At 41.7% G+C, this 27176-nt stretch overlaps 2 protein-coding genes across 2 annotated transcripts in view; both read right to left on the reverse strand.

The window, feature by feature from the left end:
* The window catches only part of trim62.1 (tripartite motif containing 62, tandem duplicate 1), a 45559-nt gene extending 35609 nt beyond the window's left edge, over window positions 1-9950 (reverse strand). Inside the window, exons 1-2 of the mRNA XM_033627553.2 lie at window positions 9897-9950; window positions 8152-8703 (exon numbers count right to left, since the gene is read on the reverse strand). Coding sequence (XP_033483444.1) covers window positions 8152-8559 — 408 coding nt within the window. The 5' untranslated portion in view covers window positions 8560-8703; window positions 9897-9950. The remainder of the gene's footprint in view (window positions 1-8151; window positions 8704-9896) is intronic.
* A 2646-nt stretch (window positions 9951-12596) lies between these two features.
* On the reverse strand, window positions 12597-25554 carry tnfrsf1b (tumor necrosis factor receptor superfamily, member 1B). The gene is made up of 9 exons (XM_033626056.2): window positions 25374-25554; window positions 23857-23962; window positions 18528-18653; window positions 18250-18402; window positions 16909-17002; window positions 16523-16815; window positions 13686-13772; window positions 13441-13499; window positions 12597-13346 (listed from the first exon to the last, which is right to left on the reverse strand). Exons 1-9 carry the CDS (start codon window positions 25422-25424, stop codon window positions 12804-12806), a joined length of 1512 nt encoding a protein of 503 aa, XP_033481947.1. The 5' UTR covers window positions 25425-25554; the 3' UTR covers window positions 12597-12803.
* Window positions 25555-27176: the final 1622 nt, after the last annotated feature.

Below are 27176 nucleotides of genomic sequence, written 5' to 3' on the forward strand. Positions count from 1 at the left end.
AGCAAATGTTTAACTATTTTTTGTGTATGTCAGTTTAGTTTTATTGTCCGATTTTGGAATATCACCCATCACTAATTTCACTTTAAACTTAACAGAGAGCATAAGTGGTTATGGGCATGGTGTAGCAGTGGTTAGCATGAGTTAGCGTGAGTTTTCTGCAGGTATTCCAGCTTCCTCCCACAGTCCAAAGACATGCAGGTTAATTGGTGACTCTAAATCGGCCGTGTGTGAAGCATGAATGGTTGTCTGTTGCTACATGTCTGAGATAGTCTGGCGACCTGTCCAGGATGTACCCTGCTTCTTGCCCAATGTCAGCTGTGATAGGCTCCAGCCCCCCCGCGACCTCTAACAGGATAGGTGGTTAGAGAAAATGAATGAATGAATTAGTGGTTGTGATGAAAAATAGTTTGAGGTTCCTCCTGCAGCTTCAAAAGCTTCTTGAGATGCCCTTAGCTATCTATGAGCAGGTGGGAGGGTCTTGTCACTCTATGATCATTTTTAAGACTATCATTACTTTATATGCTTTTGGAACACACCTGTTAGGCTTTAAGGGATACTTCACTGGGGAAATGACCATCTTTATTCCAAGTAGTCACCCTGTGTTGCACTGGATTTGTGACGAACACTTTGTTCTTCTCATACGCCTCCGCAGTGAACAAAGAATCAAAAAACTGAGAAAATTCTTAATGAATTGCTTCATGAATGATTGATGAGTTGGAGTTAAGGGGTACCGTGTGTCACAACAGCAAAACTACATCAAAACATTAATTTACAAACACTCACACAACCCGTGCAGTATAATGTAAGTCTCATTCATCCAGTCGTATGCTCAGTGCTTCCCAAACACGTGCATTTCCCCTAAAACCTCTCTATTTAAAACACTTTACAATTGTGGAAAAAAGTTGGGAATTAATTTTCTGTTGATCAACTTATCGATACGTTGAGGTGAAATATTCCTGTAAAAAAGTTTGTAAAAGTGATTTTATGATGATTTACTTTTGCGAAATGGGGCTCAGTTCTCTTTGGACCTGCAGCACGTGGCTGTAAAACATCTTCCATCTGCTGCTATTAAAACTACATGCTAGAAAAAGACCACAGAACCGACTCCTCCGTGCAGAAGGCCTACATAAACATTTCTAATGTACAACAGATGTACCGACATCTGACTCACTTAACTTAAGCAGGAGCCAAAGTAATCATCTAAACAAGGCAAAATGCTGTGTGTGATGGACGCAGCACCAGCTCTGCTGTCTCCAATCAATGCAGCTGTTTATCTGCTGATCTAAGATGGGCTGAAGTAAACATGCAGCCCAGCTCTGTCCCGCCTCAAGCATCATCAGTGGGATCAGAAATAAGTGCAGCACAAGCTACTGCCTCTCTCTGGATGAGGATATTATGCCAGCGCTCCTCTAATGGAACATGACTGTTCTGTCTTTCCCCATGGCTCCATTTCCGCATGAACGCAGCCTCTCTGCCACACCACCCTGACTGACCGCCAAGCCGGACAAACTAATTTGTTTGTGGGTGGGTGGGTGGGTGGTGGGAAATTAGCAGGGTAGGGGACGCTGGGAAGTAGCTTCCTCAAAAGAATTGGTTACCAAACAAGAGCTGTGGCATTTAATAAAGCACATACCTTTGAAACAAGGAGATTACTGAGAGGGACGACAGCAAAGGAGAGGAGGGGGGAAAAAAGAGAAAGAGAGATGGAGCTGCTACAGGAAAGGAGAGCAGACTGAGGCGAGCCACAGGGGAGATGGCAGCCGTGGGTGCCCTTGAAATTGCCTGACTCATTACTGCAGCAGCACGGCCATGCGTGGTGATGGCAGGCTCGGAGAGAGCTCTCGGCTGGGCTCTGACAGTCGGAGAGTGAAAGACAGCCCTGTTTTTTAAACCACCAGAGGAACACTTCAAAGGCTGGCATGCTCATTCTTCCTTTTCAAACACCACCCCGTGCTGCAGCGAGGCGGACGAGAAAAATGCTAATACGTTTTCAAGATTAACCCCTCTGTTTGTTGTCTGATAAGCAGGGAATAAGTGGGTATGAGAATGGTGTTAATGGAGGACAACACACAGGTGCATCTGGACACTTTGAGTGACAGGTCTGCGTGGGTGACTCAACACCAGAGTAATCATTTCATTCTTCAGCTGCGTGGGCTTTAGTCGAACTCACACCAGCTTTACTGCACAGCTGCCTGCTGCTATATACCATCTACGGTATCTACAGTCTGTGGAACAAAGTTAAGTCCCCAAACATGCATGGATAACCAGGGGCCGCAGTCTTATTTCCCTTCTTGTCTGGTCTTACATCGCTGTCAAGTAGAGCAGAAACACGTCCCTGGGGCAAGTAGACAGCAAGATGGCTCTGTCTTGCCCTGCGATACTGTGGTCGCACACGGCCCACTGACAGCCTCGATCATCACAATTAAGGCGCAGTGGCTGCTGTGACTTCCACTTTGTCCTCAGCAGGAGTTGACTGCCAACTTTAGGCCACAGCGGTGTGATAATAAGTGCACAGCTTCATCCAGCTCCAATCAGGGTTGCAGCGATCCAGCCAACCTCTATTTAAGATGGCGCCAGTGCTCAGAGTGTAGCATGACTGAGGGAGGGAGCTGTAATCTCATCACCATTAACCATGTTGCCTAAAACAAAAGGCATCATTTCCCAGAACATAAAGCACATACTGTACGGGGTGAAAGATGCGGCTGGGTAGATAAGAATGCTCGGCTCTCTGGTTATAACCTCATTTAATGAGTTCAAAGTGAGACTGACAGGCCAAAAATATTCACAACAAACTAACAGAGGATTAAAATGATAAGACTGCTTGGTGTGTATTAAGGATCTGGAGATTTCTAGCACTGATTGTGGCTCTGTTTAATGTTTTAGTTCAAGAAGTTTGAGATCTGAGATTGAGAATTTTTTTCTAACTGAGATTTTGCATTTAGAGTGCTTTCTGCCCTTTTACATTACGTTTAAATGGTGTTTAATGCCGTCCAATGTGACTGGTGGAATAAAACCCCTCCTAATCAGAATGCATTAGTACCCTGTGAAATCTCCGCTCCCTGAAGCAAATGGCAGAGCCGCAGACAAATCCTCCTCGATCCTACCTTAATGTCCTTCATGTTGAGAAATACGCGCAAGCAAGCAATTATGTGCTGGGTGACTGTTTGCCAAATGTGCGTGCGTCACCCTGCAACAGTCGGGTACTGGAAGTGTTTGTGCATTACAAATTTGGCCGCAGGAGCGTTTACGGGGGGGAAAAGATGCAAATCAGCGGGAGGTAAAGCTCTCGACACAGCAACAAGACTCAGGGCCTGAGGTCAGCGCAGTGACATGCCAGGCTAAGGAGATTACAGCCCGCCACAGACCAACCAAAGGCTGCCCTCGTCAGTGGACACTGGCCAGCCAAACACACTGTCAACACATAGTTGACAACGTGGTGCCATGACATAACACAAGTGTGTTGTATATCTAAACCCTCTGGGAACCCAGTCTGTTTGAGAATATCAAATCTGAGGCTTCAAATACTGAAATGTGTTGTAACAGTGAATTTAAGCTTATGTAAGTCACACATCATGAGATGATGTATTTACAGAGATAACATTTATCACCAAGGAAATACAGATAATTTGGCCGACACACAGCAGATCTGGATCACGACGGACTATGTGACGTTTCTGTGTTTCATCATGGTGGATGGCAGGGGTGGGTTCATGCGTTTCAGTAAAACTATACAGCGGCTACAACCCATACATTCTGTGGTGAGGTCGAGCATGATGTATTGACACAGCTGGCTGCTGAGACGTCACAAAAACGTCTGAAAGTATGGCTACACAACACGCCACTCCACTTACATTATAGGTATTAAATGAGGTACTCTCTTGGTATAGGTATCACTTCAGTGGTACTGGTATCTTAATCTTTTAAACGATCCCCAGCCCTTATTATGTCTTCTGAATTTGATTTAGTCATCCTTGTAGCTCTGATTGTGAAACACTAATTATGATGCTGTCTGAAGATATATATAGGTGAACAACAACACAGTGATAAAGGACTTGTCTGTGTCATCCTGCTCCTCTAGCAGCCGATGGGGTGAGAGGATGACGTAACTTAAAAGCAAACACTGCTGGGAAAATGGACAGTAATAGTGAAACACTATTACTCATACATCTGTGTGTGTGTATATGTTTTTTTTTTTCTTGGCTTTTCCATAGAACAAAATCATGACTCCTCACAGAATATTTGGCAATTTTAAGCAGATTGCAAAAGTTCTCCTCCCCCTCTTTGTGAGCTCCTCTGACAGACGAGGCACAGTTCTGCCGAACCACACAGATGATGAGTTATATCACGCTAACAGAGGCAGAGGAGACAGCAACATATAGACACAGAGAAGCAGAGGGAGCTTACGCCAATCCCGAATCCCATGTGCCAAAGTGTCAAACAATTCAGCACAAAAAACACAAGCTTTGGCTCTCCAGCTACCAAATCCTTTCCCTCCTCATTTACAAACTTTCCCACCCTACAAAAACTCTAAGGTTCATTTTAAAAGAGGCCACTAAGCTGGCACGGCATGTACAGCTCTGGCCCAGATAGTCAAAACACTGGAGCTGATTGCTGCTGCACTTTAACACATCCTTGCCATGTTGTTTTGGCACTTTATTCAAGCAAGCCAAAAGTGAAGTTTGTGCCTGCGGGCACAGCTCTCACACGTTTGTTTCTATCTGACACACAGCTCCTGTCTGCTCTCTGGAATGAAAACAGAAATGATAAGCTAACTTGTAAATTGGGTAATATCACAGTGGTGTTACTTACATGGGCTACTCAACTCAGAAAATAACGTTCACAGTTATAGGAGACACATTCCTAATATAATTTAATGTGTGATCTCAAACAAACGTGACAGAAAATTATTGTAACGCCATCTGCTGCCTGCTGCTCTGATGTTTGTGTATGTCTGATAAGACGACGAGAGGTTACGTAACAAACCACTTGTAGATCTAAAAAGGCGAGTATGCCAGAGCTCATCATGGGACGTGGTTGTTTCCGATTGGGGCCTCTGTGTGCTCATACTCTCTTTCAGCATTGGAGATCTGGGAAGTCTCCAAAGCTCCTGCCAGAATACAAAATGCCAAAACGCAGCCTTGAAAAGAGCTCTGAGCAGAGGGACAAGCTGGTGTCCAAGAAAAGAGAAACATCTTGTGCTGGGCCTAATTACTTCTGCTCCAAGATTACACGGTTTTGACCTTTCTCAGGCTTCCAGTGCAGAGCCTGATTGGAAATTAAGGAGGACAGCATTGATGTTCACAGCACTGTTAATTATATTCAATGCAGAACACAGAAGGGCACCGCTGTAGCTCTGTACTACTCACTAACTGCCTCGCTATGTTTACATGTAATCTACTAATTGAATTAATTGTACTTTATGTTTTTTAATTATCTCCTCACGACCACCTCAATAAAGCTCTTTGGTTATAATCCAGTTGAAGCATCCCTAAAAATCAGATTGAATTGCCATTTTATTTTACTTATTTAAGTGCCGATTTTTGTAATAATATGGTATTAAAATGGAAAAATAAGATTGGAGAGCTGAAGAAGATAAAAAAAGCAGTGCAAAATAATTGCAAATACTTAAAAGGGACACTTTCCCATCAGCGTTGTATCACAACAATGTGGATATTATGTGTGAATGAATATGGTTCTCTTTTTTCCATCTCACCAGCAAACAGATCTCCCAGTCATCTCTCTGCTCAAATCCGGCGCAAGATATGTTTTGCTGGCTCTAGGGCTGCTGCCCAAACTACAGATTGTACTTCCACAATTTTGTATTCCTGCCACCATGAACCCAAAGAGTACAGAAGTGGATCGAGAGAGACCCACCCCTCTCTTTCTCCTTCTCTCTGTCTCAGACTCAGATCAAATGGTAAAACTAAGCAGTGTTGATCAAATATAAACCAAGATTCTGTTACTGTGTTGCCCATTTCTCGCCTAAAACAGCTTACTGTTTAACTGTGTTTCGAGATCATGTGTTACCAGCTGGCTACTATATTGTTTCCTGAGTCAAAATGGCCAAGTTTGAATTACATCACCCACTGGTGGGAGCTTTTGTGGGCCCAGTGCTGTGCATTCTGGTATTTGTTGGTTTTCTACCTCTTGAGCAGAAGCGAATGCCGCATCCCTTTTCCTCTGTTTCCTCTCATGTGGCACCAATTTCAAAAGTGTTTGTGTCTTTTTACGGCATAGACGGCCCAGTTGTATCAAAAGACCATCTTTCCAGCAGCCAAATACTTATTTGAACAAATATACAGATACACAAAATCACACACAACAGAGTTTACAGAGTAAGTAAGAGTCTGTGTGATGGGCCTTATGTACACAGTGTGCAAAGATACCGGTTATGTTATCAGATAAATCTAGTGCAATCAGCAGTTTAGATAAATGACCAATAAGCAGGTAAAGTGCACTTAATTTAAAGTCAACATGCAAGCTGCAGTAACAGCTGATCAGAGCACCTGTATAGCTGCACAATTTCACTCACACTTGTCGCCATTTTACTGGCTCTGGCAAAGAAAGATGAGTCCTCGCTACTTAATCCAATTTACAAAACTCTGATAGGCTCTGTTGTTTTCAAACACCAGACCTCAGAATCTCTGAAAAATCAGAGATTGTGTCAGCTTCCGAGGTCTGTAAATTTTGTCCATTCTTAGCCTCATTCATCAATTCTGTCTCACTGTTTCTGCATCGGATGGAGTTTGTAATTCAGCTGCAGTCTCCCCATGAACCTGCTCACGGATTCAGAGCAGTGAAAGCAAAATGAGCTTGCCGGTGTCAAAGATGCACTTTCAGAAGGGTGTAAGAGGTCAGTGTCATGAATAGTCAATATCATTGATACAGTCTCTGCAGCAAAGAAGGACTTATAATGTAACAGATACACAGATACAGTGTCTGTGGCATTTTAAAAATGCAGACCTGCTGCAAAGATGATAGTATTGCATTAACCTCAACGATATGAATCACCAAAACTGTGAAACCTAAATCACACATGATGTCAGCGTGACATCCAACGTGGCCACAGTGTTGGTCTGAGCTGCAACAAACGTAAACCCTTCAAAGCTGCATAACTGAGTGTTACCAATCAAAACTTTGGACTGTGTCTTATCAGAAAGTTCACCTTGCTGTCTGCCAAAAAAACTGGAAACCAAATATTTTCATGTTACATAAAACAGATCTCAATATCTACATCGGCAACAGCGGATTTAAGAAATGAGGCAGACTACATAAAGTGAGACTGGAATGTGTTTCCTTGCATACTGGAGCAAAGGAGGAACGGGATTAGGAGCTTTGTTTCACAGTTATTGGATTTTGGCTCCGTGGGAATGGAATTATCCAAACACAGAGAGGAGAGCAAACACTGAACCATTCCTGTTAATGTGGAAAATATGACTCAGCGTAAACACACATGACACATTAAAATAAACTTTGCAAGGAAGTTTATATCTACAAAGTTGCAGTCATGAAAAATTGTTATTGATATGAACTTTGTGGATCAATTTTTCAGTCTCATTTCAACAAACACTTTGCATCTGCTCGTGCACTTGCGTTACCTTACCTGCTGAGGCAAAATCACTTCACTCAGACAACGCAATTCATTTAATTGATCTAAAATGCACCAAGAACACTATGACAATCTAACACTGTCGAACACAGTGCATCACTATAATCAGTGCTGTATGTGTTCTTGCACATTTTCTGAATCATTTACAGGATTTAGTCATCTAAAATAACCTCTGCAGGCAATATGAAGGCAGGTTCACTCCTATGTAAAGAACCCTTGCCTCTGTAGGAATGACACCCAACTGACCTCACAGATAAGCCAAGTAATTTGGGCATCAGGGAGGGAAAAGTAAATTGGATATGTTTCACTCCTCAGCACCTATTGCACCCAAAGTACTCCTGAGCAAAGCACAAAATCCCCAAACTGCTTCAGTAGAGCTGCTCTGTGGTAGCAGAGGACTGAGGCTGAACTGTCTGGGCAGCTCCCACGGGGCGAATGAGTGCAACTGCCTGAATGTGGTGCAGAGCGCTGATGGGTTTTAAGAAAATGTCAGCCTCACCCTTGCTAATGAGCTGTCAGAGCGTGTGCGTGCCATAACTGACCTGTATCTCCTCGTAAGCCTCGTCAATAGTGGTTACTTGGTGCTGCTCGTGTAGCGCCGGCTCGTCGCAGAAGAAGCACACCAGACTTTTGTCAGTGAGGCAGAAAAGCTTGACCTTCTCGTGGTCCTTGCAGGGGTAGGAGCTCCTCTGGGCGTTGAGGATGGCGTCCAGTGGGAAGGCCGAGTAGCGCTCCACAATGTTGGACAACTTGAGACTCGGTGAGAGGAGGGGGTCGGTGAAGGTCCTCCGGCACTCGGGGCAGTCCCGCGCTCCGTGAAGCTCCTGCCTGCTCCAGTGCTCGGTGATGCACTTCCTGCAGAAGTAGTGCTCACAGCCAAAGCTGACGGGGTCCTGGTAGATACTGAGGCAGATGGAACAAAGGAGCTCGTCCTTCAAGCAGCAAGCCATTTGCAAAGACGGAGACTGAGCGGCATCTACGAGGGTAACGCTCTGGGGCTGAATACACTTGGTTTAATCTTCAAGGGAGTGGTTTACTGCCATGTGGGAGTTGACGAGATCTTCAGGAATCTTGGGATTTCTTCTTTATTGTCACTGTTGGAATATGACAAATAGCAACAATCTTTTACTATGCAGCTGGTGCATTTATGACATAAAAATTATTAACAGGAATGGATTTTTCTGGTTACTCATTAACAAAATGGACTTAAATGACAGCCTGTGTTATAAATAATCTTACTCACTGTTATTTCGGTTAGGCTGTCATACCTGACTTTCACTTTTGAAGCAAAAATGCCAAAAAATTCACGTGTAAAATCTGAATATTTGCTAGTTTTCTAAGCATTTTTGGACTGTTGGATGAACAAAACACCCAATCTGAAGATGTCTCCTCGGGCTCTGGGAATATTTGAGTTTTCACAACACTCACTCACAATACATTTTCCAGATGATGATAACCAAATGATTCAGTGCATGAGAAATAACTCATCAGATTAATGACTAATGAAAATAATAATTAGTTACCGCCCTATCTGGCAGCATTTTTACTTACAGTAAGTGTTGTTGATCAAATGATCTTAAAACCAGCACAACCTTTTAACACAGACATGACCTGCAACATGTCCTAGGTTGTTCTTGATGCCTCTTAACAAAAGCATTAAACTCCATTTATTGTATTCATCTTTCACAAGAGAGCAGATGCAATGTAGTTTCACTTTCTTACCTGAGGAAAAACCTGGATTTGTTCATGCATTTATCAGAAACACTTCCTCACCTTGCTACACCCCTTTCCCCCTCTAACTGTGGAGGATCTGTTGATTTCCACAGCAAACTGTCTGCACCAACCAACAGGGAAACAGAGAAACACCTGCAGCGCTATCATCTCCGCTGCTGTCTTACTCCCACCCCGGTGTTAGGAAGCTTCCTTTTAAATCCCCATTTATAAAGAGAGGCTTCAACAGCCCTGACTGAGCTTTTTTAATTCTTACCATCCACCACAACCTGTCGAGCCAACATGTGTGCTGTAGCTTAGCATGCATGCTATTTAACTGGCTTGCTTCACATTGCTAGGAAGCTGGATTTGTAAACATAACCGACCAGGACCACGACACCACCAACCTCAGCGGGGAGGATGAGAGGGGGCACAGAAAATGGGGCAAAACTACTTTAATAAGCAACATATTAAAAAAGGTGGAGTTGGGAGAAGCATGTGAGGGGTGACGATATGTGACTATGACAATAAATAATCGAAGACGTGGAGAGGAATAGAGAAAAGGGCTTTAACTTACCAGCCTGTTTGCAGCGACATCCGCGGCTCCAATGCAAGTGTCTTTCAGGAAGGAGAGCAGCACACAGCGGCAACAGACCCAACCAACTGCGCTGAGCGATAGGGGGAGTTATCATACATAATATTTACAAGATACGCGTAGTTCGTCTATGAATCCGCAACGAAATGGAATAAGAGTTAATTATAATGTGAATTCGGGATTTAAATGATTTCATAAGCGAATACGAGGCTTCAAATAAACAACAATATAAAGTTTACCCCCCTCTGATAATGAAGTGGCTCAGACTTCCTCACCCCTTGTTCTCCCGGTTAGCATCGCTGCTTAGCTACCTTGATTGACAACAAATAAACACGTTAAAATACACGAACTGCGACTGGACACGTGTAAGAAACTCTTTGGCTTGATAAAATGTAATAAGTGTAGGAGTTGCCATCAAAATGGACTGATTCTGTTCACTGAAACGTCTCTATGAGCCGAAGGAGAGCGGCTTCCACAGGCTGCAGTGTCCGCCTTCAACCAGCAGGTGTCAGGAGCGTCCGCAGAAAATTCCTCCCACCACAGGTGGAGGAGGCTCCTTGTAAGAGCTGAGGGAGAAACACAGGTTAGTATGTGCCATAAAATCTATATTCCTGGTTTGACTCTTTGTTCAGTCTCCCTTTTGTGAGTCACAACATTGCTAAAATCACTGACAGTTTTTTGTGTGTGTGTTGTCTTAAACATGATGCCTGGATGGAATAGTGAATGGGCACAGGCCTTCACCTGCAGAATGTCACTCAAATTAACATGTACCGACCAAGAAGTGACTCAAAATGACCACGAACAAACACAAGACAACTACAGTGAGATGCCGAAAGATCTCACTGATACAAAAAGACTACAAAGTCATGCAAAACAGCAGCTAAGAGACACAAAGAGACTCGCAACGGCTGTGAAAAGGGGAAAACAATCACAAAGAGACACAAATGCCTACAAGAAGACACAAAGTAACGACAAAGAATTCAAAATTATTTTAAAGAGATTTAAAATGACCACGAAGAGACACACAGCAACTTCAAACAGACTCAAAATGACTACAAAGAGACCTAAAGCAAATGCAAATACACTCAAAATGGCCGCAAAGAGACACAAAACAACTATGAAAAAAATCAAAATGACCACAGAAAGATTAAAACTGACCACAGACTCAAAATGACTACAACTAGATGCAAAGCCACTACAAACAGACTCAAAAAGACCACTAAGGGACACAATGCAACTACAATGAAATGCAAAAAGCCCTCAATGATGCAAAAAAGACGACAAAGATACGCAAAACAGCAGCAAAGAGACTCAGAACATAGCCTTAAAAAGGGGAAATACAATCACAAAGAGACACAAATGCCTACAAGAAGATGCAAAGCAGCTACAAAGAAATTCGAAATGACTACAAAGAGATTTAAAACAGACTCAAAATGACTACATTCAGATGTGACGCAAATACAAAGAAACTCAAAATGGCTGTGAGGAGACACAAAGCACCTATGAAAAAATTCAAAATGTCCACAAAAAGATTTAAAATGACTACTGACTCAAAATGTCCACAAAAAGATTTAAAATGACTACTGACTCAAAATGACTACAGCGAGATGCAAAGCCACTACAAACAGACTCAAATAGACTACTAAGGGACACAAAGCAACTACAAAGAAATTAAGATGACGACAACAAGATATAAAATGACTAGAAACACACTCAAAAATGACTTTAAAGAGATTTAAAGTGACCATGAAGAGACACAAAGCAACTTTGAAAAGACTCAAAGTGATTACAAAGAGACGTAAAGCAAATACAAAGAAACTCAAAATGGCCGTGAAGAAACACAAAGCAATTACAAAGAGACACAAAGCAACTATAAAGAAATTCATTTCAAAATGACTACAATTTTTTTTTTAAATGGCTACAGACTCAAAATGACTACTAAGGGACACAAAGCAACTAAAAATAAATTATATATCTACAAAGGACTCAAAATGATTTCAGAAATAGGCAAAACAACTACAGACACACACACTCACATTCACACTCACACAAATAATACAAAGAGTTTGCCATGTCGAAAACAGGTCGCTAGCGTAGCACCCACTAATGTGTGCTCACCTTCTTTTTCTGATAACTTAAGATTCAGATGTTTATGAGTTTTTTTCCAGAAGTCAAATTATCTGACATCTCTTCTCCTCTGAATACACACCAAGTGATTTAAACCGGTAAAAACACTGAATAAAGCAGTTTCACGTAAAAAAAAAAAGTGTGTTTTCTGACGCTCTTATCACAGAGGGGCTGCTAACTGCGGTGGCTGACACAAAAAATGCAAATGGACCCATTTAAATCCAGTGTTTGGTGTGTCTGTTCTGGGCTACTGTAGAAACATGGTGGTGCAACATGGCGATCTCCATAGACGAGGACCAGCTCCCTGTGTAGATATTAACGGCTCATTCTAAGGTAACAAGTCTTATTTTCAGGTGATTAAACACTAAAGAAAACATACTTATTATGTCCCATTTCTGCCAATATATTTCCCTTAATCCCACACACTGGTTCTTTACGTAAGATTACATTTTAGATACTTATTTACTTTAGTAAAAGATCTGAACACTTCTGCCACCATTGACTTCCAAACACAACATTAAAGTATGACGATGTATGAAATCTTAAAGAATTAAAGCATAATCCAACGTCTTTATTTACTATATACATATAAACACACAGCGTCAGTTCATGATTTTGATATTGAAACAGCATTAAGGTTCAAGCTTGGTTTGTTGTGCTCATAAAAAACAAAGTGCATCTTGTAGCCAGTAGTCAGATTATTTTCAATGTTTACAGAAAGAAATAACAAATGGATGTATCAGTCTTTGATGCAGGTGGTCTTCACGCACTGTAACTTTCACTCTCCTGCACTGATATCAGTGATTGTTTGCCAGCCTCTTGCTGTGGGATGCTAAACGACTCCTCTTTCTCTCCAAAGGGGAGTTTAGAGTCAACCTGCATCAAGTCTGTGGGCGTGACAGTCGGTGCCCCACAAGTCCCGTTTGCTATGTTGAAAGTGATGTTGACGTTGACGTGGGGACTGGGGGTGACGGGGCTGATGACCTGTGGGCTGGTGGGCTGAGAGGAGGGCTGAGAGGAGATCTGTGTGGGGACGCTGAGCTGGGGGCTGATGGGCTCTGTGTTGGAGAGTAATGTCATGGGCTCCGACAGAGCGGAGAGGGGATTGGGAAGAGCTACGGTGGATAACAAAGGGCCAATGGACTCCTCGCTGCTGCAGCCGTCTGTCCTGGTTAAAGTTTCAGTGTTGTTACTGCTCTGACTGTGGTCACTGCAGACTTCCCCATTCTGCAGCAGACACTGTTGTTCCGGCGAGTTTACTGTGAATGAAGTCAGCTGTGTTTCCCCCAAATAACCAAGATTGATCTGCAGTAGAAAGACATGAAAAGGTTGATTCTCAGTGTTCTGTGTGGCTACAACTATATTTAAAAGGTATTCAAGAGGAAGAATCAAGACTCACTTTATCACCAGTCTCACAATTTCCATTTGCATCTACTTTGGGGTGAAATCTTGCGCCGTCTGGGCAAAAAAAGCAAAGTGCACGTTGAGTAAAGTTGTGAAAATGTGAGACAAACAGTCACTGATAAAGATGTTGACAAATAATGGTCATTATCATTTTGTAATTCAGCTTGTAGATAAGCATAATGTAGACATAATCAGAGCTTTTCCACAAAATGAGAGCATGATTAATGGACTTTTATTTACCTTTCCTCCAGATTGGTTTACAGAGGGCCAGCAGAATGACAGCGATTAGAAGAAGTATAAATCCAATGACACTGGCGATGGCTGCAGCTAACAGAGAGGTAAACAGAGACACAACACAGAGGCAGAAGAAGAGACATGGAACACAGATTAGGGACTGTCCTTTACTTATGGGGGGAAGGGGTTAATGCAAAATGGGGGAAGTATATCAAATAATTTTTTTAAGCACCGGGGAGGAATTTAGGCCCTGATCACACAGAAGGTGTTTTAGCAACTGGAGGCGACTTTTTGTAATTGCAACACGCTTCATGTTTCTGTGCTCGTGGTGCCTGGCGTTTTTGCTGGAGTGCTCTGAACTCCTCGAGTTGAAAAAACGTCAACTCAGAGCGATGAAGCGCCCCACATCATCTCTTTTTTCATCATCCTTTTCCCCCATTGTCTAATTGGATGACTGGAGGGGTGGGCCTTCTGTGGTGGTCACTGCTACACGTTTACAGTTCATAAACAATGGAGGAGAAACTGGTGGTAGCGGTTGCTACCACCAGTTTCTCTTGATACCCAGAGCTATGTGACCCAATGATAGACAGCAGGATGTCGAACTGCCTTATAGTCATCCTATAATATGTCTGGAAATGGCCATCATCAAGGCAAAGCTGCTGGAGCAACTGGTGGTACTCCCCGTGATCCACCCTCTTTATTAGGGTCTCATGTACCCACACAGATCTCTGTTTCCCTGTGCTGACAGACTCTCACCCTCAACCAGAGCTAGAGCAAGTACCCTCTGCCTGTCCATTTTAGTAACTAGCTACTAATTACTGTGAAAAAACAAACAAACATGGATGGGGGCAGGGGTCTGCAAAGGGAGTTATGTTTGACGGCGTGCAGTAGTGCAAGTGTAAGTGGTTGCTTTGGAGACAGGATGAGTCATGAAGACAAAGCCACATGTGCTATTTAGAACGTGTTGAAGAAAGTAGGTCACTTTACTGTACTAACAAAGCCATGACAGGGCTTCACCTCTGAATAAAAAAATCTACTTTGAGTCTCACAGCATATGTTATTTATTTCATCTGGTAGATTTCCCATACTGTCCCAGTCCTTGATATATGTTGGGAGGGGGGTCCAGTTTTAACCATTTAACTGTAATCCATTTAACTACTGCAATATTTTTAAAAGATACTTTTCACCTCTTGTGGTATTACTCCCAGTTACTCCACTTTTGGATCTGTTATGACATTTTGATGGAACACCTCAAAGACCTCTTCCCAAAATGTTCTTCATTTTAGGCATGTCCAAAATATGTGAATATGGTTGCCAGTGTGTGTTCGACAATTTCTCCAACATTTATTTGAATGTGTTTGGCCCATTTTAGCCACTATTTCTGGTGTCAGAAAAAAATCTTATAATTACTCTGTATTTTAATTCCCTTTGTGTATTTTAAGTAGTTACTAGATGAGCTTCAGTGCATATCTCTTCCCATACGTCCTGTGGTATGTCTGTATTCATTTCAGTTTCCAACCTCGCTTTTATCTATTCAAATCCATGCCTAAAAATATTTGGTAAAGATGACATATAACGTTCTTATCCTAGACCCCTGTTTGTATCTTTAACAAGAGGGCTCCAAGACTTTATCCCATTCTTTATATGATGTATGCTCTTTATTTTGGCTTTGGGGGGGGACATACAAGCTTAAATGGTTGTATTTTGTATTTCTTCTATATGCCATCTGAACCCTAGAACTTGCCAACGGGTTTGAAAGCCATTTTTTTTCTTTAAAATTGCCAAAATCACACCATTTTTTTGTAGCCAGAGACCGTAAAAACAGAAATTATCACTGGATTTTCGATTTGTGACAGTCCTTGAACACATCATGTGCTACAAATGCTTCTGTAAGGAAAACCTAACCAAATATAAGCTTAAAATAGTGATATTTTGGGGCAGCCTCTAACTTAACAGGTAGTGTATGCACCCCATGTAGGGTAAAAGTCCTTAGCTGCGGTGATTCCAACCTGCGGCCCTTTGCTATGTGTCATATCGCCCCCCCTTTCCTGTCACTCTACAGCTATTCTACATTCAAGGTTAAAGCCCTAAACAATAATCTTGAAATAGTGATATTGATTTATTCTACATATCCCATTTAAAATTTCGCCAAAAATACACTGTTTGCACTGACCAGATCCTGTAAAACAATATTAAAATCTGCGCTCCTTCCTGCATGATAAAAGTGAGATAACAAGGCTTTTTTTAAGTCTAGGATTTTGTTTTCAGTTTAAAACTTAAAAGATGAAAGGGTAAGTTTTAAAATCTAATAATTTCTGCCATGCCAAATTATTGATGTTATTCTGGTTTATTTGGGAAAGCAGTCATTAAGCACGTGTTGCTAGTGCTGGCTGTGTGAGCACTGTGATGCATGTGTGTGTGTGCTTCTGTACGTGTGTGCAGGAGTCCGTATGATGTGTAAGCCTTTTAAATTTTTTGTGTGGTAGGATTAGTGATGAGTAGCTGTCATGCTCCCATATTCTGCTTGTGTGATGATGATGATGCAGTGTGTAAGGAGGATTTGCATTTTGTTTCAGAAATTAGCTGTTTGTTTTGGTGATAACTCCCTCTGTGCCATTTGCTTGTTGCATTGGCTCCATACCTACATTTGGTGTGAATATAAAATGTACTGTTAGAGCCTATGATAGAGGGAGGGTCATGTATTTTCCCCAGGGAGGCTCAAGGAAAAGTTTGTAGCTTCTGGGACAGTCAAGAGGAAAAAAAATCCACCCCTGTCCTCCCCAAGACCTCACACTTTTCTCATAATGACTCTCTAAGAAACACCAAAAAGTTTCCGTACGTACCCAGTGTACCGTCAGATACTGTGCTTGGTGGCGGGCTTTTTGTCGAATGGTTGAACACTGCCTCTGATACAGACGGGCTCGTAGACTGTGTGGAGTCTGTCAGACCACGTGGAACCTTGGAGTCTGGGGCTGCTGAGACTGTGCTCATCACTGTACTTGCAGTTGTGAACATAGTCTCAATGCGAGGCTCTTTTGTTGAGGTTTGAGGCTGCACGATGGAAATTATAGCCTCCGGTCCACACTCAGTGTCTAATTTAGCGTCACCTTTTCTAACAACAGCCCTCCTGTGACAGCTGGTGAGAAAGATAGTGAGAGAGAGGGGTCAAAGATCTGCGCTTCAAACAGCTGTGAACGGATGTGCATATATGTTTAGACCTTGTACTCACTCTGTATGAGGCATACAGCGGTCCGTGAAGGAGATGGTGTCAGAGAACGTCCCATTCGGGCACCGTTCACACCTCACATCTGAGTTTCCTGTCCCTGAGAACAACACCCAAACGTGTTGATATTTACTACCATTTCACCAGCAGACATCACATTTAAACCATGATACAGACTCTATGTAACATGTTATACTTTGTTATATTATACTAATAATCAAGTTTGACAGTATATGTGGTTAGTAAAGACCTTAGAGACAGGTGCAACCACTGTATCGTATTCTCATACAACTGTTTAAGTATATCTTACAAAAATGTACATAGGCCTACAACAGTTCGTATGATTTCTAATGAATTAGTTCACCAAGAATGTTCTCATCATGTTTGGTACTTAACATTAAGTTATGTACTTAACATTAAGTTATGTACTTAACGTAAAGTTAGGTAGGTTAGGTTTGGGAGAAGAAGCATGGGGCACGATTTCCAGGTTGAACGACGTGTTTCTGCGAAACAGTGTGAAACGGTGCGCAGTGGGCTTTGAGGTGTGTTTTCGCTTGTTTGTTGGGTGTGTCAGAGGTGTAAGCAAATCAGCAGCGACGTGTATATAAACCACATTCTGGTAGATCTTTACTGACTTGACACATACACTTTGTTTTTATATCACACTTGCTTTGACAGTGAAACAAGTAAAGCTCATTTGAATTGAATGAAACCCTACCATATTAAAAAGCAGTGTGCTTGCAAAACACAACAGGGTATTCAAAACACCACCACTTTTGTTTAAATAAATGTTTTCCTACGTTTTGTCGGGGCTGAACCCAGCCACAGTTTGGCGCCATCACCTTATATACTCAGCGTCAAAGTTACGTACTTAACGAAACGTGACGATGTACCTTAAAATAACTCAAAGTTCAGTTAGCTTCAAGTGGGACACAGACACTAGTCTCCTGAGCAGAGTCCTGTATTTGTTTGACCCAGCCTCACCTACCTCCCTACATGGACTTCCGTTCTTCATACTAGTACCTTCTTTACTCCCGTCAGCGCATTCACATGATTGGAGCCCTTGAGATTGCATGGATTATGTAAAATGACTGGCTCATTATTATGTGTGTTGTATATGACTTGTGGTTCATTGCTACTTGACATTCTACGGTGTGTTATTTATGAATAGCAGACCACTGGCTATAGACTGAATGGCTAACTTGTGTACTTCTGATGTCATTTTCAGCAGTAACTGTAACATTTAAAGATATATAGTCAAACACAGTGGTCCCTATCTGACGTTTAAGGATTACATGTATGGTAAACACAAAAACAGTGACAACTGAAAAATATTAGTTGCTCTACCTGGCACAGACACTCCATAACCAACTTTGCATGGCTTGTATTTGGTACACGCTGTGCAGTGTTCATCTCCTATCTCGCAGTACATCCCAGGCAGGCAAACACACCTTGATCTTGTGGTAGAGGAGCAGCTCTGGGCCTCCTGCAGACCTTTCTCTGGTTGTATGTAGAAAATAATGTTTTGCTTATAGGATTATAAGTGTTAAAAATTAAGATGGAACAATAAATAATTTCAAAACATTGCATCCTATAACACAGAGATTTACAATGCATCTACTTACGTCTTTTGCATTTGGGGCAGGAGCGACAATTTTGAGCAAAGTTCCAGTTCTCCATGTACAGGCCTGTTGCACATGGCTCACACTCAGTCTCAGTGGATTCAGTGCATTCTTGTATCAGCCGCTGTCCTGTTAAAATAAATACATGTGTAAATCCATGTTTAAACCACATATAAGTCACTTTAAATGCATTTTACAACAGCACATGGGCATTGTAACTCCAAGGTTCCCACTAACAGATGAAAACATAATGATTAACCCTTTGAACTCTGCAATGGGAATGGTTTATTAGTGCCTATGTTGGCATTTTTGCTTTTTGTGATGTCATTTCTTCTGAGTATCTTCAAATGCTTCATACCCCTAAAATCTACACACCCAAAATAATAATGATTATATATAATAATAATTGATTAAAGTATTGAAATTGTGTCATTAAAAAAATGATAATACAAAATTGGACATGTTTTTTTCATCAGAGTTTTCAAAATAAAAACACAAAACAAATTGATCCAAAAGATTTTTAAATGCAGTAACATTAACAAAATAATTCTTAATACTCTTTAAGTTATTTGAACTATGCGCATTAATTAGTTTTTAAGATATGCTCATTTTTATGAGCAGGATGCAAAGGCATTGTGTTAGACTCATTGATTCCTCTGGCGCCACTGTGCATTTTCTTGTGGTTTTGCACCACATGTAACATTACATAATGACACCATCACGAGCAAACAACCTGATAACATGAAACACAGAAGCCTCAGCTTTCTGCTGTAAAAAGAATGAATGGCCTAGTTGCTATGGTTTTTATTGTAGATCAGTATATACAGGGTCATGCAAACAACAATCTCCTGCCACCATTATGGAGAAATTCCTGGGGAAATTGCAGCGCAATTATGACGAAATACTATGTTTGCACCATATGTAAGGTAGGGTAACATAAGGTAACGACGTGATGACGGGGAAGACAGACGCCTTAGCTTTCTGCTGCAAAAAGAATGATTGCTCTAGCTGTTATTGTTTTTATTTTAGATCAGTATAAACAGGATCATGCAATAATCTTCTGCTGCCGTCTGCAGGACGTCCATTTTTAAAGGGTTAAAAGATACAGTTCACATTATTCCTCGTACATTTTCCTTTTTTTTCATTCACATAGTAGTATTATGTAGCTATCTTTCATACTAGTTAAAATATCATCAGATCTTCATGCTTAAAACAGTGTTTATCACAGTCCAAAATGAAATGGTGATACATCCACTGATCACCCAAAACATTAAAACCACTGACAGGTGAAGTGAATAACATTGATCATTTTGTTAAAATGCAATGTTCTACTGGGAAACCTTGGGTCCTGGCTTTTATATAGATGCCACTTGATACACTCCACCTACTCAAACACTGCTGCAGGCCAAGTACACCCATCATGGCACTGGCACTCCCTAATGGCAGAGTGCCACAGCAAGACAATGTGCCCTGCCACACTGCACAAACTGCACAGGAATGGCCTGAGGCACGTGACAAAGAGTTTAAGGTGTCAAACTGGCCTCAAAATATCCCAGATCCCAATCTGACTAAGCGTCTGGGGGCGGTGTCAGTACCCTAGAGGTACCCCCAAACCACAAGAGGGCCTCCCTGAATTGGACTTGGCTCTAACCTGTTGGGGCATGGATGCAGGTCCTCTGGGGGTGGGTGCCAGCATGTCCTGCAAATGCTCAATCAGACTGGGATATGGGGTATTTGGAGGCCAGGTCGATGCTTTTAGCTCTCTGTCACGTTCCTCTGGGCATTTCAGAGCAGCTTTACAGTGTGGCATGGTGCATCACAGGGTGTTGTTGCCATGAGGGGGTGTACTTGGTCTGTAGTGGTGTTTCGGTGGGTGGAGCAGATTGCATTGAAGACTGCGTTGTTTGGGTTTAATGTTTTGGCTGATCCGTATACTTGTTTGTGTGACACGGAATATTGTCCTACATGTATTTTATGTCTGAGGAGATTTTATCCATGAAAAAAACTGAATACTGCTATATTTTAATAATGCAGTTAGAGGTGTTAATTTTGAGTGCAGTAACAGGTTGTGGCTGTGCAAGTTAGTAAACCCATTTTACAGCTAAAAGGCATTCAGATAAGCACTTGCTGTGACCCTCACCCACTGCATAGTGGAGAGGTGGGATGCAAAATAATTAACTCCACACTGAGCGGGAGAGATGAGGTCAGCAGGCACATGAGATCAAATTATTGCGTGAGCACATCAGCAGTTTTTATGGCCCAGATCTTTACAAGAAGATTGGGATGGTGTGGGGAGTACAGATCTGATAAAAACGCTTTGAAGGAAAATTCACACCAAGAACATGTCGTTACTAATATAGAAGCAATTGGCAGTGTTTCCACATTCCTGCTCTGCATGAGCTGCAGCATTGCACTGCTGGCTGCACCCAAATCACCGATGTCATGGTAGGCGCTTCTCAAAGCCGAAATACTTGATGTGTTAGATACTATTATATCTTTCATCTCTAGCTCTTTATAGAAGTCAATAGTGAAAAGAAATAGAAACCTCTTGTGAAATCCCCAACTGGAATGTGGACGGAAGTGCAGCATGAACATTTTCACACAGAGAGTGCAGCAGCTTTCCGCCTTAAGCTACAATCGTTAGCCTGCCTGGCTGGCTGACTGAAGCTATTAGGCTAATGTTAGCAGCTCTGCCAGCTCTTTATTGAATTTGGAGAAGTTTACACTCCGGCAACCTCAGCAGCATTACACAAAATAGTGTTACATTTGTATCCTAAAAGCCTTTTTTTCCTCGTAATGTTTATGGTAAAACATGCTGTTTGAAATGAAATAGGAATAAGTTACGGAGGCTAAGCTAAGTAGCCAAACAGGGTTATGGAAGAACAAAATCAAAATGATCATACCTATAAATAAAGGTCTAACTAGCTCTATGTTTCAGTACAGTAAAGACTCTGTTCCTTTCTTTTCTTTTCTTCTCCATTTCGTTAGTTGTTAAGGATGCTGACTTTCCTCCCAAAACATGCAGCTTTAGCCTCAGTGTTTTAGCACTATATCATGTATGTAGCCATTAAGTGCATAATTAAGGTCTAGTGTGTAAAATTTAGTCGGATCTAGGGTTGAGGTTGCAGATTGCAACCAACTAGAACTTCTCCTGTGTGCCAAGAATGTGGGAGAACCAACCAGCAAACTCTGGGGCTAAAATATGGTCCCAACACAGCAATGCCTAAAAATGCGGTTACGCATTTATGCAATTAAGAGAGGGAGGTTTTGAGTGACAGGCTGTCTGCCGAAATATTTCCTCGGCTTGTCAGTCAGATCCACCCCTCGCTCCTCTTATAGCGCCAGCCTCTTGCCCAAATATAGTCACTTCTGGCTTCAAAAAATCAAGATGGTGTGATGCCGAACTTGAGTCAACAAACCAATGCGTGACATCACGATAGCTACGTCCATTTTGCTTTATACAGCCTATATGGCCAGCACAAAATGGCCCTATCTTGAGCTAGTGTTTGGTTTGTCCTTTCTGGACTCCATGGAAGAGGACCCACTCCATATGTAGCTTTAAAGCCAATTTAACATGGTGACCAAATGTGGAATCACAATTTCTGGATCTGTGAGTTGATGCCACTGGACCCAAAAAGACAATACCCATATCCTACATTGCTGAAGGGACGTCATCAGTGGATACATTTTTTTAAGCGTCACAATCCCTGTGAAATGACTTGTGTCACTATTGGGATTGTATCTATTCAGTCCAACAACATTTAGAAAGTTTAGAGTAAAGTGATGAAAGTGATTAAATCATTTTCATCCCTACTCAAGTTAGCGGAGGGCTAAAGTGGAAGTTAGCCACTCGGCTGCTGTAGGCCTATGTCTCTAGTGCGCTTGCTCTATGGGATAACAGATAACGTGAAAAAAAAATCATGTTCTTCTGCTTCCCTGTTTTGCTTTTAATAGCATAACCGCACATGAACAAAAATAACTAATCAAAGCCGAGGAGTCTCAAACTCAGCCATTAATCATGTCAATGACTGCTCGTGAGCTGTGGTCAAACTTCCAAACTATGCAGCGGTGAACAAATATGACTCAAGATTCTGTCTCTGCATTGCCTGTTTGTTGGCTTAAATGAAACACATTTTGGTGTACTGTTTAGCTGTAAAATGAAAGTGGAAGTTAGCCACTCGGCTGCTGTAGGCCTATGTCTCTAGTGCGCTTGCTCTATGGGCCCCACAACACGCAAGATCCGAGTGATTTCATACTGTGGATATCAAGCTTTTGGCTTCATGTGCCACTGAGCAACTTTCGTAGGAATGAGCGGGCCACGCCTCCAACACTGTATCCAATTCTCTTTTTGCATCCATAGTATATGGATATAAATGGCTCATTCTAATGTAACAACAATCATTCTTAGTTTCTGGTGTTAAGACACTGATAAAAACATATTTAAGAATTTTATATTCTATTTCTGCCCTTAATCCTACACACTGGATCCTTAAGACCTCTTTTACAAGATGAGTCAGCAGGAAACATTTAAGATTAGGCCGCAGTCAGTGTTTCCAAACCTAATGGAGCTAGCATTAGCTTAATTAGCTTGTTATCTACAGCTAAAAAAATCTGCTTATGACTGTCATTTCAGATGATAAAATCTGTGGTTGCTGGAGGGTAATGAGGCTGTCTGAAATCCTGAGACCTGTTGTATAAAGATTACTAGAACTTTGGTGCCTTCCCAGAACAGAATTTGACAGGCATAGCAACAGTAACTAGGGGGCGGTGCCTAGTGAACATCAATTGTGACCAAGATATATCATGTGGGATGTTTGACAGTTAAACATTTTACATTTTAGTGTACTTAGGTGGACAAAGTATGTTAAGTATGTTTCTAAACAAACTCAAATCCATTTGTCATTTCTGGCCTGCAATTCATATTCAATTATCTGCACACATATCAATTATATATGAAATAAGCTAATATTAGAGGATATTTTGTCCTGGCTTATTTAACGATCCAGCTCTACTTTGAACAAATAATTTTCAAGTGGATAATAGTGTCACAAAAAACTTGCTTCATATTGTCTGTCCAGATGAAACAGTGAAACTGGTAAATGTCTTAAGCTACAGTAGGTGCTGTTAATCTTATTTCACACCTCCACGCCCAAGCCTTTACCAACACGTTTCATGGCCTGTGTCATCAAATAACTTTTATTCCATGCTGAGAAAGCTTTCTCTTTCAGTACAGTATGTACAGTATGTACCTGAACGTTGGTATGAGTCAGTTATTAGTAATTTTAGAAACTTGACAAGTGGCAGTTGTTGCTTTGTTTAGGAAAGCACTTACCAGGGGGGCATTTCTTGCAGCACAGGTTAGTATCATCTAATCTGTACTCTTTGTTTGGGTCAAGACAGTTTCCATCTGAGTCAGCCTGATAGGGCACAGAGCAGACCTATGGGAAAGAGAGACGAGACTTAAGAGCAACTCATCTTGTGCTGTTCAGATGATGAGAGTGAAGAACACAAAGCCTTTTCTCGTAAGCCTCTGACACAGATGATCTGCATTAAGGCTGCAGGGGGGCTCTGAGCTTTAAGGTAACCAGTAAGTTTGAAATCACCTATGTAGGAAATATATGCAGCCCACCTTTCTATCAGCCAGACATGTTTCCAAGCAGCAATTTAAATATTAACAATTTAGTCAGTGGCTGTCTGGTAAGGTTTTTTCACAGAGGAGCTTGAATTAGTGGCAGACCACCCACACCTGCGCCCACCTTTTCCCTTCTGGTAACGCTGCTGGCCTGAGCAGACATGGTCAAACAGGCAGCTATTGTTCTCAAATTATAGGAGGTGCATTTCACCTCAGCAGTATCTCTTCCTCTCTGTGGGGCCCTCCAAAATATTCCATCTTAGGGCATTGCACGCATGCATCCATGCAGGTAACTCAGGTAAAACCTCTCCCCCTTCACAAACTAAATATCATGACTACAGCCACTGGAACTACAGTATTGTGCTGAAAAGTCATGACCCAGTGCACGGTTGCTGATACACCTGTCCTGTGCATGAGTGTTCAAAGGCTGTCACCACAATACCCTTCGATGACAAGCAGAAGTTAGAATATGCTGACAGAAGCAGTGTATTTCTCGTATGACAGGAAACGGAGGCGGCAAGCTCGAAGCCCTCGATTCTGAAGTACAGGCTTGTGTGGTGTGACCACTGGTAGCACGGGATGTGATGACAAAGACAGAGTTCTCTGGAGCTCCTTGTTATTAATCACCGACAGCTTATGGAAGAGAACATTCTGTTTTCTCTTTTCCTTTTTCCTCCTGGCTGCATGCCTGGATGATAAAAGGGAGGGTTGCTGCTTCAAAACCTGGTGTCTTAACAATGAGATATTCAGTCTGAAACTGCATCACATTCCAAGCAATCGAAACCAAATATTCATTCAGGTACAGCATACCACAGCAAGGCTGTCTACTGTAACACGTAGGGCAAAACTGGCATTGATACAGAGAATAAATGTTTTAAAAGAAATTATAAGTTCTCCTCTTGTTGACTGACAGGTGTCAAAGTTAGCTGGACTGAAGACATGTTTAAAAGATAACATGCATGCATTTAAAATTCAACAATTACGACACTAACTTAATTTTACATTTTCAAATGCTAATTTTTAAAGTACTCTGCCTGTGTAACTTCCCTTAAATTAATCCAAGAAAGCGAAACTTGGATGAACAACTCCTGTGGTGTTTAAGCGCTACGTTGGTCACCGGATGAATCCAGATCCTGGCTGATGTCCAACTTGTTCACACTCCTTGATAAACACAGCAAACAAGCGCGACAGGCTTAACAGACAGACACAAAGCCTACCTTGGTAGTTTGGGCATACAGCAGAATCAGCAGCACAAGTATGTCCTTCATTGCCTCTTTAAAGCAGACTGTAGACTGTAGAGGACACAGCCACCAGTGTGTGCACTGTAACAATCATTCTATAAAGGCGGGCCAGCAGTCTGCGCGAGCAGGAGCAATTTCCTTGAACTGAGTCGAGTGTTTGGGGGAAGGAAACGAGCAGGCAGGCTCTAATCTACATTCACTGATCTGACGTGAGAAAGCATTATGAGATTAGACAGAGTTTATATGGGGTTAAACAATGGGACTGTATTTCCATGTGAAGGATGTTTGATATCTATGAATAATTAATCTTTTTACCTGCAGTTGATTAGAGAGGAAAATACAATATCTGTAAAATGTATTCACACCCCATAAGCATGTTTTGTTGTTTTACACCATGAATAAAAGTAGATTTAGATTGTTTTAAAGTGATTTTAATTGAAGTTACCGTGGGTAACTTTTGTAAAAGTACATTTTTGTGATACTTTCTGAAACTTTCACTACATACACACCAAACTGCATGAAACAGATAACGTGAAAAAAAAAATTATGTTCTTCTGCTTCCCTGTTTTGCTTTTAATAGCATAACTGCACATGAACAAAAATAACTAATCAGAGCCGAGGAGTCTCAAACTTAGCCGTTAATCATGTCAATGACTGCTCGTGAGCTGTGGTCAAACATCCAAACTATGCAGCGGTGAACAAATATGACTCAAGATTCTGTCTCTGCATTGCCTGTTTGTTGGCTTAAATGAAACACATTTTGGTGTACTGTTTAGCTGTAAAATGAGAAAGTTTGTGACCAGGCCAACATGTTGAAAACAGTCAAGCGAGAACCAAGCACTAGACAAACTCTCATTTTACAGCTAAACAGTACACTAAAATATGTTTCTGAAAACATCTGAGTTGAAACAAAGGCAGTGCAGTGACAGAGTCTTGATTTATAGTTGATCAGTGCTGCCTAGTTTGTCCCCATTCGTTTGTTGACTCCTGTTTTGAAGCCTCGAGTTTGGGCAAGAGGCTAGTGCTGTGGAGGAGTGAGGGGTGGATCTGACTGAGAAGTCGAGGACACTATCAGCAGACAGCCTGTCACTCAAAGCCACCCGCTCTTAATTATGTGTAACTTTAAGCCTGAATAAAATGTAAACAGGTGAGTTATATAAAAAGTCACCCCACGTACAGTTGTCATGAAGGGGGAAATTAGCTACAGAGACCAAAGCCGCTTTTGTACCAGGCTGTAAACATTTGAATCAGGAGACTCGTTCTGAGAGAAAAGAATATTTATTTACATGTGCACATACGTATGAGAAATGTGAAAAGTCTTGACAATTCTCTGGATAAGGTGACTGGAGGTGAATGAGGTGGAGGAGAGCGCGACAATTCCGCCTATAATGACAGCTGACAGGAGCAGAGACGAGAACAGATTTAAGTTTGGCAGCAGCAACATGAATGGCTGAAGGAGATAGTAGCAAAGTTTGATTGGCTGGAGAGATAATTGTGAATGGATATAGCATAAAGAAAGTCTTGATTGAACTTACACTGAGCTTCATGTTTATTTACCGGTATGCTGTAAAATTGGGCATTTTAAAATGGGGGCCTTCAGGGATTGACTGGCGTCTGGAGCCAGCTTCAAGTGGCCGTTCAAAGAACTGCAGTTTTTGGCATTTTCATGTTGGCTTCATTTTTCAACCCTGGAGGTTGCCGCTTGGCCTTTCCACACCAAAGCACACTAAATAAGTACATTATAGATGATAAACCTATGTCCTGTTGTCATCAGCTACA

The sequence above is a fragment of the Epinephelus lanceolatus genome, chromosome 1 (assembly GCF_041903045.1).
Source record: "Epinephelus lanceolatus isolate andai-2023 chromosome 1, ASM4190304v1, whole genome shotgun sequence".
In the NCBI taxonomy this organism is placed as follows: Eukaryota; Metazoa; Chordata; class Actinopteri; order Perciformes; family Serranidae; genus Epinephelus; species Epinephelus lanceolatus.

Coding starts and splice junctions, on each gene's coding strand:
- tnfrsf1b (XM_033626056.2), bottom strand. CDS start 25,424: ATGAAGGACATACTTGTGCTGCTGATTCTGCTGTATGCCCAAACTACC. Junction 17,003..18,249: donor TTATGGAGTGTCTGTGCCAG/GTAGAGCAACTA, acceptor TGTTGTTCTCAG/GGACAGGAAACTCAGATGTG. Junction 16,816..16,908: donor CGCTGTATGCCTCATACAGA/GTGAGTACAAGG, acceptor CTTTCTCACCAG/CTGTCACAGGAGGGCTGTTG.